This window comes from Engraulis encrasicolus, chromosome 24, assembly GCF_034702125.1.
Source record: "Engraulis encrasicolus isolate BLACKSEA-1 chromosome 24, IST_EnEncr_1.0, whole genome shotgun sequence".
Taxonomy (NCBI): domain Eukaryota; kingdom Metazoa; phylum Chordata; class Actinopteri; order Clupeiformes; family Engraulidae; genus Engraulis; species Engraulis encrasicolus.
In genome coordinates, this window is record NC_085880.1 from 22,424,519 (window position 1) to 22,437,018 (window position 12,500).

Below are 12,500 nucleotides of genomic sequence, written 5' to 3' on the forward strand. Positions count from 1 at the left end.
CCTAGCTTGATTTAGCCTTCTCCTTGTCGGCCACAGTTCCATCATTCTTCACAGAAGGGAACTTGTGCAAAGATATTCCTTCTGTCAAGTAGCCATTTTTGCAGCTGGCACCGTTCGGCCCTCCAGCAACACACTGCTTGACACTGCGCTTTGTTTTGGTACTAGCCGCCATTGATCTGAACAAGGTGGAATGAGGTGAACTCACCCCTTCTATGTCACGCATATCATTTGCATAAAATTTGCATGTCACCAAAAAAACACTTTTTGGGAACGTTTTAACATGACTTTTAGGACAAAATAGCACCCAGAAAATTTCCCATTTTATTCACAAGGCTTAGAACTTTCAGAATCTGTCCTGGAAATGGTCAAATTCCTTTACTTTGTTTTCGTTTCATAAACACTTTAACTACCTTAGTACTACACTCCTATGATATAACCCAAGGCCTTTAGAAATGCACTACGACTTGGTAATTGCCATTCTGTTAACAGCAAATTTATAACGCTGTGTTGATGTCAATATCCTGTCAAAACTGGAAACTGCAGTTCCTGGTTTTGCTAGGCAATGTGGTCATCCTAAAAGTGATCCTCTTATATTCCGAATCGACACCGGTACCTTTAGTGGCACTATTTTTTTGGTTTTGGTTTTTCTTTTGAGTAGTGACTGGGTCCCGGCACAAACATGAACCCGGCAGGGCAGGGAGGGGTCTGGAGTACTAGCAGCGACTAGCAAAGGGCCTTCACGGCAGCATTAACCTCTTACACACCGCACGAGTGGCTTCAGTTGGGGCCAATAAGTGGCCTGGAGTACGTTTGAAGAGCAATATATGAAAGGCAAATGCACTGAAGCACACTACAAGAAGGCTACTTCTTCATTAGTGCCGTAGAACAGATGTGGAGCATGTGTAGTGTTTTGCAGCCTGTTGGGTAAGCTCATGCTAGTCATGCCCAAATATGTGCTGTCACCATGCCATCCAACGACACTATAGATCTGGCAGGATAGGAGAGGGAGGGAGACACAGGGAAAGGACTAGGGCATGGCGCAGGCCGAGGTGACATCAGAGTCCCTTGGTCGATGGTGGAAAACTGCTCCCTTTTGCCACACGATGTTAGAACAAGCCAACAGTTGCACTCTGAGTAGGGTCATCCCTCTCCACATGGCACACAAGCACTTTGTTTTCCAGCAGCACTTTTCATCATAACATACATCCCTATGTAACTTCTAGCAACCTTTTGGATACTCTCTTTGATTTGTGTCATCTCTCGATTTGTATCCTCTACTGCAAGTCACTTTGTATTGAAACGCTCATCTGGTTTAATGCGATGGAATGAGCACCTTAGTTAAAGGCATAACACAAAGTACAGTTTTGCAGCTAAAAACGTCTATTTCTGAAAATTCAAAATGGCGGACATGAAGAAGATCCACCTTTTCTTGTATGAAAAGTGCAATTTTCCTAGTTATAATGAACACGTAGAATTTGATGGTGGTGGTAAGTATTTGTGAAAATGGTGAAATTTGTGAATGGGCTGCATGAATTCTGGAAATAAATCACTAAAACTATTACAAAGTGCATCTTTAATAACACGTTTCCCGTTTCACTTCCATCTGATTTAATGCAATGAGCAAGTGCACCACAGTACCATTCATGTTTCTTTTTTTCAACATATCATTCTTTTTTTATCAACATAACACGTGTTCCCTCACGTGTCTCCCAGTCCATGGTGTTCCCCGTGACGGAGGCGGGTGCGATGGTGGTGGCGTTTGATCGCATGGAGCAGCCTCTGGACCTGCTGATGGAGGCCTGCTGCAACCTGCAGCTGACCCCGGGCACCGACCTCTACTTCGCCCTGCACTGCTCTGCCCACCGCCTCATGGACTACGTGAGTAACTACTACTATACAGGCCCAACAGCCATCTCAGGGCCCCCTACAGTAACGCTACTCGCCTCAACTTGGCTTAACCCCCGGCTGTCTTACTGTACGTACGGTAAGACCACCCACTTAGTAAAGACAGAACTAGACTGGCCCTTTCCTCTGTAAGGGTGTACTTGAGCGTCAGAGGTGGGCAAACTAAGGCCTGGTGTGCGTCATGTCTTAACCCCTTTGCGCAGAGCCCATGTTATAACCTTACTGTCACCAACATTGTAATGGCTATGTCTTAATCTGTTACTTAAGCCTCTCGGTGCTGTCATAGCAATGTTGTTATGATGTAGTTGAGTATTTTCAGCAAATAGTGAATAGGCCCGCCGGCGACCCCATCTGCAGTAAGAGGCTACTGATTACTTGGAATGCTATAGTGGTGGTGGTAACTATTCATGAAAACATTAACATTTTGAATGAGCATGAATTCTGGAAATATTACACAGTGCACCTTTAAAAGAAAGACAATTAAAAACACAGTGACACTCTCACCCAACATTCTTAAAATGACCCAAGACAGGGGTCTGGTGAGTTTGAGAATAGCAAAGTACATAGGCTACTGTATGTGTCAACTAGCTATGTCAGTGTATATTTGTTATTGGTGATATGGGCAAGTTGCCTGGGACATCTGGCCCGTCGGTCCATAGTCAAAATACAATGTGGCCCTAAGGCCAAAATAATTGCCCAAATTTGCTATAGGCCCACATTCAAACATGGTACACACCAATTATCAAGCAATAGTGGGCCACCTGGGGCCACAGTAACACAGTATGTGGTGGTCCACACAGTATGAAGTCTATATTGTATATACAGTCCAGTGTCACGTGTCAGTGAAAGGACCACTTCTCTGGGGCAGTCCTACTGTGCTATGTGTGCTATATGGCCAGTGTATTCTGCTGTTGAATGGAAGATGTTATCCAGAGTTTATCCAGTGTGTGTGTGTGTGTGTGTGTGTGTGTGTACGTGTGCGTGTGCGTGCGTGTCTGTGTGTGTGTACGTGTGCGTGTGCGTGCGTGTCTGTGTGAATACACGTGTTACTTTAGTCAAAAGACCAGTTTGAGGTGATGACAGTCATTGCCTGTGCAAGATATACAGATCAAAATGGTTACAGAGCAAAATAAATTGTTTTTCATTACTTATGTTTTATGTATTAGTTTTTAATGCATGTTTTCCCTTGTCTGTGTGTTTTCCCCTGTACGCCTATGTGTTTGTCCCGGTGTAGTCGAAAGGGAAGTACGAGGTGGTGATGGGGACCATGAAGTCTCCGGATGAGCTGGTGGAGCTGTATGAGTCTCTGGTCAGCAAGTACCCGGGCATCGCTGCCCTCATCGACCCCTTCAGGAAAGAGGTCAGAGGTCAAAGACACACACACACACACACACACACACACACACACACACACACACACACACACACACACACACACACACATGCGCACACACACACACACACACACACACACACACACACACGCACACACACGTCTACTGGTTACTATGCCAAGTTACCTGTGTTGAAAGGAAACAGTGTTTCTTTTTTATTTTTACTTTTACTTTTGACACCTCTGGAAAAGACTAAAGTTTCCACACTGTCAGCAGAGGCAGAGCAACTTTTTGCAAACGAGAAAATGACATTTAAACTGTGCTTTTGCGAGATATTGAATAAAACTTTGATCACCATTGACATCTTGCCTCGCATCACAAGGCCCCAAAGAACAGTAAAGGATGGGAGGTACCAGTTTGACTAGTTTCACCATAACTACCATGCCGAGTCACAGTGGAACATCATCATCACATTACATTACAGTTAGCTGACGCTCTTTATCCAAAGCGACTTACAGTTATTTAGTAGGTATAGGGTATTGGTTACAGGCCCTGGAGCAATATCGGGTTAGGTGCCTTGCTCAAGGGCACCTCAGCCATGGACAAAGGTGCTGGTGAGGGCGGGATTTGAACCTGCTACCCTCTGATCTAAAGACCAGCGCTCTTACCATTGAGCCATGGCTGCCCTCAACACACACACATACAGTACATTCAACCGCAATGCAACCCATCATGCAATTACTGTTGTTATCTGTTTGACAACTTGATATCAGACACACATATCAGCAGCTACAAATCGCAAATATCAGCATCTGCAAATCTGAAATGTTAGCATCAGCAAAGCTCAAATATCAGCAAATAACAGCAAAAATCGTTATTTCTCTCTACCATGACACATAGTGCACTTCATCAACGTCATTTACTACAGTGCAGTTGCTGTAAATGGCAGATATGTTCTCTTTTTATTGTATGTGTGTGTGCTCACTATTATATATGTGGTCTTATGGTTTCATTGTGTGCGGGTGCACAGTATGCTATGTGTTATAAAATGCTCACAAGCAAGCATGGCACAATACACTGAGAGTGTGTGTGTGTGTGTGTGTGTGTGTGTGTGTGTGTGTGTGTGTACGTACAGGACGCTGAGCAGTGGGACAAGCTGAACTATGGGCTGACAGGTCACGCCTGTGTTCTGATTGCTGACGCCGGTTTTGGTTTTTGCCCACGTAACTACGGCAACGAGAAACTGCCATTTGGGGTGGCAGGAGTCGTCCTGAAACACGTGAACGAGACCACCATCAGTGACCTTCTGCATACCACCTCGGGGGAACAAGGTGAGAGGTTGACTTCAGAAGCACTTTGGCTAGTTCTGGTGTTTATGTGAACTCGACTCACTACTCACTAAAAAAAAAATGTAAGTCCATGTAAGTATTATAAAATATGGAAAATGGGCTAATTTTATAGCATGGGTCAAACAAGAAAGCACTTATAATGTGTATGTGCCATATAATATTTGTATCAATATGAACCATTTTGTATGTTTTCTATATATCCTGTAGGTGTGGGAATGTGCGGTACTTGTTGTCTATGTACAAAAATGTGAGGAAAAAAAACTACACATTTATGGTGCTAACAGGCATTCCCTATGGACATCAGTGTTTACAGACGCCTCGTCATGAACTGCAAGTGTGTGCAAATGCATTCAGTGTTCTTTTTACATTGATTGAAAACACAGATAGGGGGGCGCTGTGGCGCAACGCACTAAGCCCCCCACATTTGGGCTTGCATGCCCACGGGGACACGGTTCGAGTCCGGCCGAGGTCATTTCCCGATCCCACTCCGCCTCTCCTCTGTCCCGCTCGCTTCCTGTCACCATCTCAGACTGTTCTATCAAATAAAGGCATAAAAGCCCCTAAAAATATATTCAAAAAGAAAAGAAAACACAGACAAAATAAACAAGGACATTAAAGTATTTTTAAAAACCAAAAGTTATAAAGGGCAACAACTACGTGTTGGTGTTAATCGAGTGTGCTAACAGCTAACTTTACCCCATGATGTTTTTAGTAAAGTAGCAGTAGTATTGGCCTGGGCCACTCGGGGAGTGCTTTGAAAAAAATACATGGAAGACTGTGGAGGCAGGTGGCAAGAGAAGAAAAAAAGGGGGGTTTGTTGGACACAGCCCCTAAGACTTTGCACTACGCTTTTGCTTCCTTAACCACATCCTTGCTCCTCTGCACCCTGCCATTTGAAGTCCCCTACTTGTCGCTGAGTGCCGGGCCACAGCAGAAGCAGATGAAAGCCCCTGAAAGCACTTAGAAACCTGAACCTGACGTCCTGTTGATCTTACACACGCATTCACCTGAAGAAAGTGTTCGCTCACAAGTGCACATTAGGGGGCAAGAGGCCGACCTGGCGTGTCTACCGTCGCTGAGGTGCCTCTGTCTGGCCTGTGTGGGAAGAATGGAGTTAGGATTACGGGGGGTTTTGGTACCCCCACGATCAAAACCCAATACCCACCGAACTAAAAATCCCTGGTGGTTCCAAACAAATTCACATGGCATGTATAAGCTTAAAAAGATGTCAAATCGTAATCAGATGACATATTGTTCAGGGGCTAATGTAGTGGGTTAGTCTTTACTCACTCTTCGGTTCGCTTATCAATTATCAATAAAATGGATGTAAATCTCACCAGTTATGCCTTTACATCTTTTCTGATCACAAAAAGGAATCTACGGTATAACATTCAAACGTGTGAAGATATATAGACTCACTCTGACTCTCTCTTTCTCATTCTCATACGCACGCACACACACTGTAGCTCCACGCACACACACACTGTAGCACCATCTCAAATATTGTTCTTTCATAAAAAACAAATAATAGGGCTGTAAAATCTACCCACATGTGAGGTTTTTTCTCCTGTGAAAGTCCCACCAGCATGTGCCCCATCAGTGAAAGAGTCATTTAGACACAGACAAGCACCAAATCAGAGCCAAAATTGCTTAGTATTGTCCAGGAAAATGGCAAGAATATTGCACACAATCATAGGCTTGCTAAACTGTAATTGTGAACATACCTGTGCCTGTGGTTTTGCACTTGCGAAAGTGTGTATTGGTGATGTGGCGTGCATTCATGGATGCAGGAGACATGTGTGTGTTTGTGTGTGTGTGTGTGTGTGTGTGTGTATGTGTGTGTGTGAGTGTGCAAGACACATGCTTGTCGTGAATAGTGCTGTAAATTAGTTACACGCAATTACTGTAGCTCCTCCTGCTGCACGAATCATGACATTGTAAATTCCCTATGGCCTATGTATGTATGTACAGGACTGGACTGGTAATATGGCATACTGGGCATTTTCCCACTGGGCCGACACTCCTCAGGGGCAATAGTCATATTGTAGAAAAGCAGGGCGCTGGTCTATGCCGAAATTACCCGGGCTGTTTTTGTGCCCAGTGCCCTGTGTACGTAGATATCAGTTCAGTTCAGTTATGGTTTATTTGAGTAGGGACAAATACACATCATGTAGGCTGTACAACAACCTAACAGATAAGTATCATAGCATTTGTAGCCATAGGCTAATTTCCAATGCCCGTCCCTAGAAGGGCTTTTAAAGTAAAATATAAAAAACTGTTTTAATGTTGTTTTAAAATACAACCTATCCATTCATCCAATCAAATCCATATCAAATAGACAATAAAACTCCACTGTACCCCAAAGTAAATATGTGTGGAGGTGTATGTATGCACTGCTGGTGATGACTGAATGCTGATCCAAGTAATTGCTGTGTATACTGTATGCCTTTGCATCTTTGTTGCAAAACTTATCTTATGTCACTTATTCTTTGTATACTGGGCCCTGTTTTAAAAGCTTAGACTTAGCTTCACTTTGGGACCCTTTTCTCCATGCCGATTTACCTTGTCTGTCACAAGAAATTGAAGGTAAATAATGGTGTGAAGAAATAATAATAATAAAAAAATTGATTCATAGGAATTCATGAATGCACTTCATTCCAACTTATGATGCAAAAGATCCGTTGATGTTCCTAAATAGTCAATATAATGCCTCTAATCTTCCACTCTCCACACAGAACAGACGTCACCACCTAAACTTCTTCCGTGTGTGTGTGTGTGTTGTTCCTCAGGTGCCGCCATTATTCTGGAACAGTCTGGCTCCCTGTCATATGATGACTATCCAGCAGATTTGGTAAGATGTTTTTATTATTATTATTATTATTTAGTGATAAATGTCAGCCTGTGTGTGTCGGTCTCTGAACTGGCTAAGCTGTCTTTTCTTTCTGTGCCTGTCATTCAAATGGAAAGTCTGCGCATACCTGGTTCAGGAAACGGACATCATGAAAGCAGAAAGAGTGTTTTGTGTGCATGTGTTTGCACTGGATCTGTACGTGTGCGTGCTTGTGAGTGTGCTAGTGCGTGTAGTTAGTATTTTTTACCTTTCCTTTGTTTTTCATGAATGCATTCTTCAAATACGTACAAACAAGTGTGTGTGCGTGCGTGTGTGTGTGTTCTCCTCTCTCGGCAGGCCGTGGGTCTGGGTGTGAAGTTGGTGCGGCTGGGCGGTGTGAGGGGTGGAGTTCATATGGGCCGCTACAACCGTCTCCTGGCAGTGGAGGAGGAGCTGGCCAAGCAAGGCATTCTGGGTAAACTCACCCTGCTGTCACTTCACTGTCACCCCCCCTCCATACACGTGCTGTATGCTCCATCCAGTGTTGAGAACAGCAACGTCAGTGGGGAAAGCAATATAAACATAATGCAATAATGTAAAAGACATAGACGGTGATAGTGAGGCTTTTCTCTCTTGGTGAGGCTTTGAGTCTTGACCCCCTTGAGATGACTGTGAGCAGAGAACAGGCTTATAAGCAGTGTAGAAAAGAAAAGGAAATTAGATTCAATAAAAAAACATTTATGAGAACAAGAGTGACTGGATGTTTTTGATGGCATACACAGGGTATTAAAACCATGCCGGCTTGTTTCACACTTCTAAAGCTATATTACAGGTGAGGTGAAGTGTTCATGTGTCAATGTGTATCTGTGATAATATTCATTTTTTTATTTTTCCATCAATGTGTTACAGGGTCAAATCGGTTGGCGCTGCCTTTGTTTCCTATCCCTGACAGACCTGTCACGCCAGACTCCACAGAGACGACGGAGTGAACACACTTCTCTCTCTCTCTCTCTCTCCCTTTCTCTCCCTCTCTCACACACACACAAACGCACACACACACACGCGCGCGCGCGCGCACACACACTAAATAATATGTTATTATCATCTAGTAATTATTGTTTGGACAGAATTCATGCAAGCCCATGTTATCATTTTCTACAAACTGAAAATACTAGCTGCATGCATTTTATGGATTTATGTTTTCCTACAAATACACACAAAAACACATACATTTTGCTTAAGTAATACAAAAGAAAAATTCTTAAAGAAATATTTTTTGTTTAGTTGAACTTAATTTAAAATTATTTAAAATAAATTAACACATTGAAAACGGAATAAAAAAAATGTCATCACATAATTGAAGTGCTTTTTTTTTCAAATGAACTGTATGGCGATGGTCAGCCATTGTGAATTTGTGTCGCCGTGAAAAACAGCAAAGAAATGGATGTCCTGTCAGCGTTGTTGGTCTCCGCTGGTGTGGTGTGTGTGTGTGGCTCAGTAAGCAACCTCTTGCTGTTCTTTTCTTCCTCTCTTTCGTTGATGCTCTTCCTCTCTCTCTCTCTCTCCCTCAGTCTTTTTCTCTGTCGATGTTGCTGTCAGTCTCTCTCTCCCATTCTTTGGCTTTATGGTCATCCTCTTTTTCTTTTCAACCCCAGCGTCCTACAGCAGGTGACACACACAATGAGGAGAATAAGTACGAAAAATGAGTGCGGGGTGGGCACACGCGCGCACATGATGCGCACACACACACACATACTCGTCTACAAACACTTAAACGCGTCCACACACACTTACCCCCAGCCACCCCATAGTTTATATTTTGGCAGTGCAAATGCTCTTTGTTATATTGCTTGGTTTTCAAAAGTAATTTTTTATCACAGTTTCAACTATCATTTGTGCGTGTATGTGTGTGTGTGTGTGTGTGTGTGTGTGTGTGTGTGTGTGTGTGTGTGTGTGTGTGTGTGTGTGTGAGAGAGAGAGAGAGAGAGAGAGATAGGGGGGGAGAGAGCGGAAGGGGAAAAGGGACAGATAGAAAGAGCTACTACAATGACCATCTGAAACACATTACAAGGAACAAGATTATTATATTTTGTAACATTTTATTTTTTTCTGAAATCTAAATGTGGCTATTTGTAATATATAATAAAGAAAATGATGCAAACTCAGCTCCATGTTTTGTTTTGTGTCATTTTCTTAAATACTTTGACATTTGCCTGCACAAGAAGCCAGGATAAAAAAAGACTTAATTGGTGTGCGATAACTCTTTTTTTGTAATGTGTATTATATAACCTTGTGTTACATATTGTTACACACTTTTACGTATTTGTTACTATACTGCCGTCGAACAGTAAACAGCTAAAAACAATATTGTCGTTTTGAGGCATTATGTATTCAACGTGTGCAACTGCATGTATACATTTATTTCCTTGTCTGCATGCTTCTGAAAGTGAATATTGTGGATACTGTGTGCATTCATGGATGCAGGAGATGTCCGTGTGCGTGTGTGTGTGTGTGCGTCTGTATGTGTGTGTGTGTGTGTAAGGGGGTGCTTGTGTCTGTGTGTGTGTGTGTAATGTGTGTATGCTTGCTTGCCCAGGACTTGGCTTAACCTAACAAGCCGGCGTATTGTGAGGAATCCTTGGCTGGTGTTTCACATCCTGTAGTGCGGCTCCAGCAGATGGACTTAAGTCCAAACGGAGGCAATCACTTCACTGCACACAGGAGAAACGCAGCCACCCACAGCTGACACCTCAACACTGGGTGTGTGTGTGTGTGTGTGTGTGTGTGTGTGTGTGTGTGTGTGTGTGTGTGTGTGTGTGTGTGTGTGTGTGTGTGTGTGTGCGTGTGCGCGTGTGCACATGTGTGTGTGCATATACAAAGTAATATGTGCACCCAGTTTGTGTATGTGTTCTCTTCCGCAGTCTTCCTACCGCTCTCAACTCAGTATTGACCTGATTTGTTCACACGACTCAGATACAATACATTGGTCAAACTAGTTACACTCGTCTAGTGCACATCCATTGCTGGAGACATCCGACTAAGAACTTCACACCAGTGTGCATGTGTGTGTGTGCATGTGTGTGCGTGTGTGTGTGCGCGCGCTTGCGTGTGTATTGTGTCTGTATTAATGCACGCGTTTCTTTGTTGGAACCTGTCACCTAAAAGAATTAAATTGTCAGACAAAATTAGATATCTTGTCAGTGAAAACCCAAACACACACACACACACACACACACACACACACACACACACACACACACACACACACACACACACACACACACACACACACACACACACGAGCGCGCGCAGACACACATGCACAGATACAAAAGAATAGAGAACATACACAAACACACACACACACACACACATAGGCAGGCAGAGATTACCATAAGAGAGAAAGGCATAAGGAAGATGGAGAAACATGGAAGAAGGGATAGAGAATGACACCTGGACATAACGTATAAACATATACATTCTCTCTCTCTCTCTCTCTCTCTCTCTCTCTCTCTCTCTCTCTCTCTCTCTCTCTCTCTCTCTCTCACACACACACACACACAGACACTAACGACACAGGATGGACACACACACAGGACGGTGGGACAAAGAGATGAGGGTGGGCGAGGTATGTTTTAAGACAGGACGGAATGGAGAGAGAGAGGGAGGGAAGATGGACAGCTGAAAAGCTCCAATCAGTGAAAACATGAAGCACGGAAGAGAGGGGTAGATTTATCCCCCCAAAAAAACACATACAGCCCTCTCTCTCTCTGTCTCGTCCTCTCACCCCCCCCCTCCATCAACACACACACACACACACACACACACACACACAGTAACACTCTGTTGCACGCTCTCTCTCACACACACACACAAACAAACACAGCAGCCCACCCCCTGTCTTTGGATCCCCACCAGGCAATCACTCTGTTTGGAAAATAAACAAAATGACTAACAAAATAGGCTAAATGAAGTGTTTCACCACACATACATACAAACACACCCCCATCTCTCTCTCTCTCTCTCTCTCTCTCTCTCTCTCTCTCTCTCTCTCTCTCTCTCTCTCTCTCTCTCTCTCACACACACACACACACACACACACACACACACACACACACACACACACACACACACACACACAAACACGCACTAAAAAGCCCCATCCTAATTGGAGATCCTTCAGAAAAGAAGAGGGTGAAAGACACAAAGTGTCCCATTGTGCAGCGACTGCTTTAGCAACACCAGCCTGGCAGCGAAAGAGATATGGGGTTAAAGACATGCAGCAGAGAGAGAGAGAGAGAGAGAGAGAGAGAGAGAGAGAGAGAGAGAGAGGAGAGGAGGGGAGAGAGAGAGAGAGAGAGAGAGAGAGAGAGAGAGAGAGAGAGAGAGAGAGAGAGAGAGAGAAATAGAGGGATATTCTGGAGTGACTGAGAGGCCGGGATGGAAGGAGACAGGGAGCGAGGGAAAGGGATTGGTAGAGAAAAAGAGTCCAATTTTGGAAGAATAGAGGGATGCGTGTAAAAGAGAAAACCCAGCATGACACACAGAGGTAATTGCACATGATTGACGCGTGTGTTTACCGTATGTCAATCAATGCCTGCCACTTACCCGGTGTCAAAGCAGACATTCTAAACAAACAAACACACACACACACACACACACACACACACACACACACACACACACACACACACACACACACACACACACACACACACACACACGCAAAAACATCCATAATATATGAAAAGATTTTTTCAAAATAGCATAGCTATTTCTAAATCAATAGTTTGATCTGGCAGTCATTATTTTTTGTGGTGTACATATCTCACATATACAAAAAGCTTGATGTCAGCTTTTTAAAAACACCTTTAAAAAAAAAATTGGGCCAAATTGGACCAGCTATTCATCGTCACGAACTCAAATCCAGTCAATTCCCTAAACATCCTGCGTGCACTTATTATACACGCATTTGTCACCAGTAGGCCTCTGCGTCTTTTACTGCCACGGCACAGTCTACATTCTCAACTGCTTGAGAACAGGACGATTCATATGTCTATAGAGATTATAAGAAGGATTAAT

At 43.6% G+C, this 12,500-nt stretch overlaps 2 protein-coding genes across 2 annotated transcripts in view; one reads left to right on the forward strand and one right to left on the reverse strand.

The window, feature by feature from the left end:
• The window catches only part of eno4 (enolase 4), a 25,522-nt gene extending 16,747 nt beyond the window's left edge, over window positions 1–8,775 (forward strand). The window contains exons 8-13 of the mRNA XM_063191067.1: window positions 1,714–1,878; window positions 3,140–3,265; window positions 4,375–4,570; window positions 7,378–7,439; window positions 7,776–7,893; window positions 8,328–8,775. Coding sequence (XP_063047137.1) covers window positions 1,714–1,878; window positions 3,140–3,265; window positions 4,375–4,570; window positions 7,378–7,439; window positions 7,776–7,893; window positions 8,328–8,407 — 747 coding nt within the window. The 3' untranslated portion in view covers window positions 8,408–8,775. The remainder of the gene's footprint in view (window positions 1–1,713; window positions 1,879–3,139; window positions 3,266–4,374; window positions 4,571–7,377; window positions 7,440–7,775; window positions 7,894–8,327) is intronic.
• An 89-nt stretch (window positions 8,776–8,864) lies between these two features.
• The window catches only part of shtn1 (shootin 1), a 40,219-nt gene continuing 36,583 nt past the window's right edge, over window positions 8,865–12,500 (reverse strand). Inside the window, exon 17 of the mRNA XM_063191068.1 lies at window positions 8,865–9,077. Within this exon, the coding sequence (XP_063047138.1) occupies window positions 9,076–9,077 (2 nt within the window). The 3' untranslated portion in view covers window positions 8,865–9,075. The remainder of the gene's footprint in view (window positions 9,078–12,500) is intronic.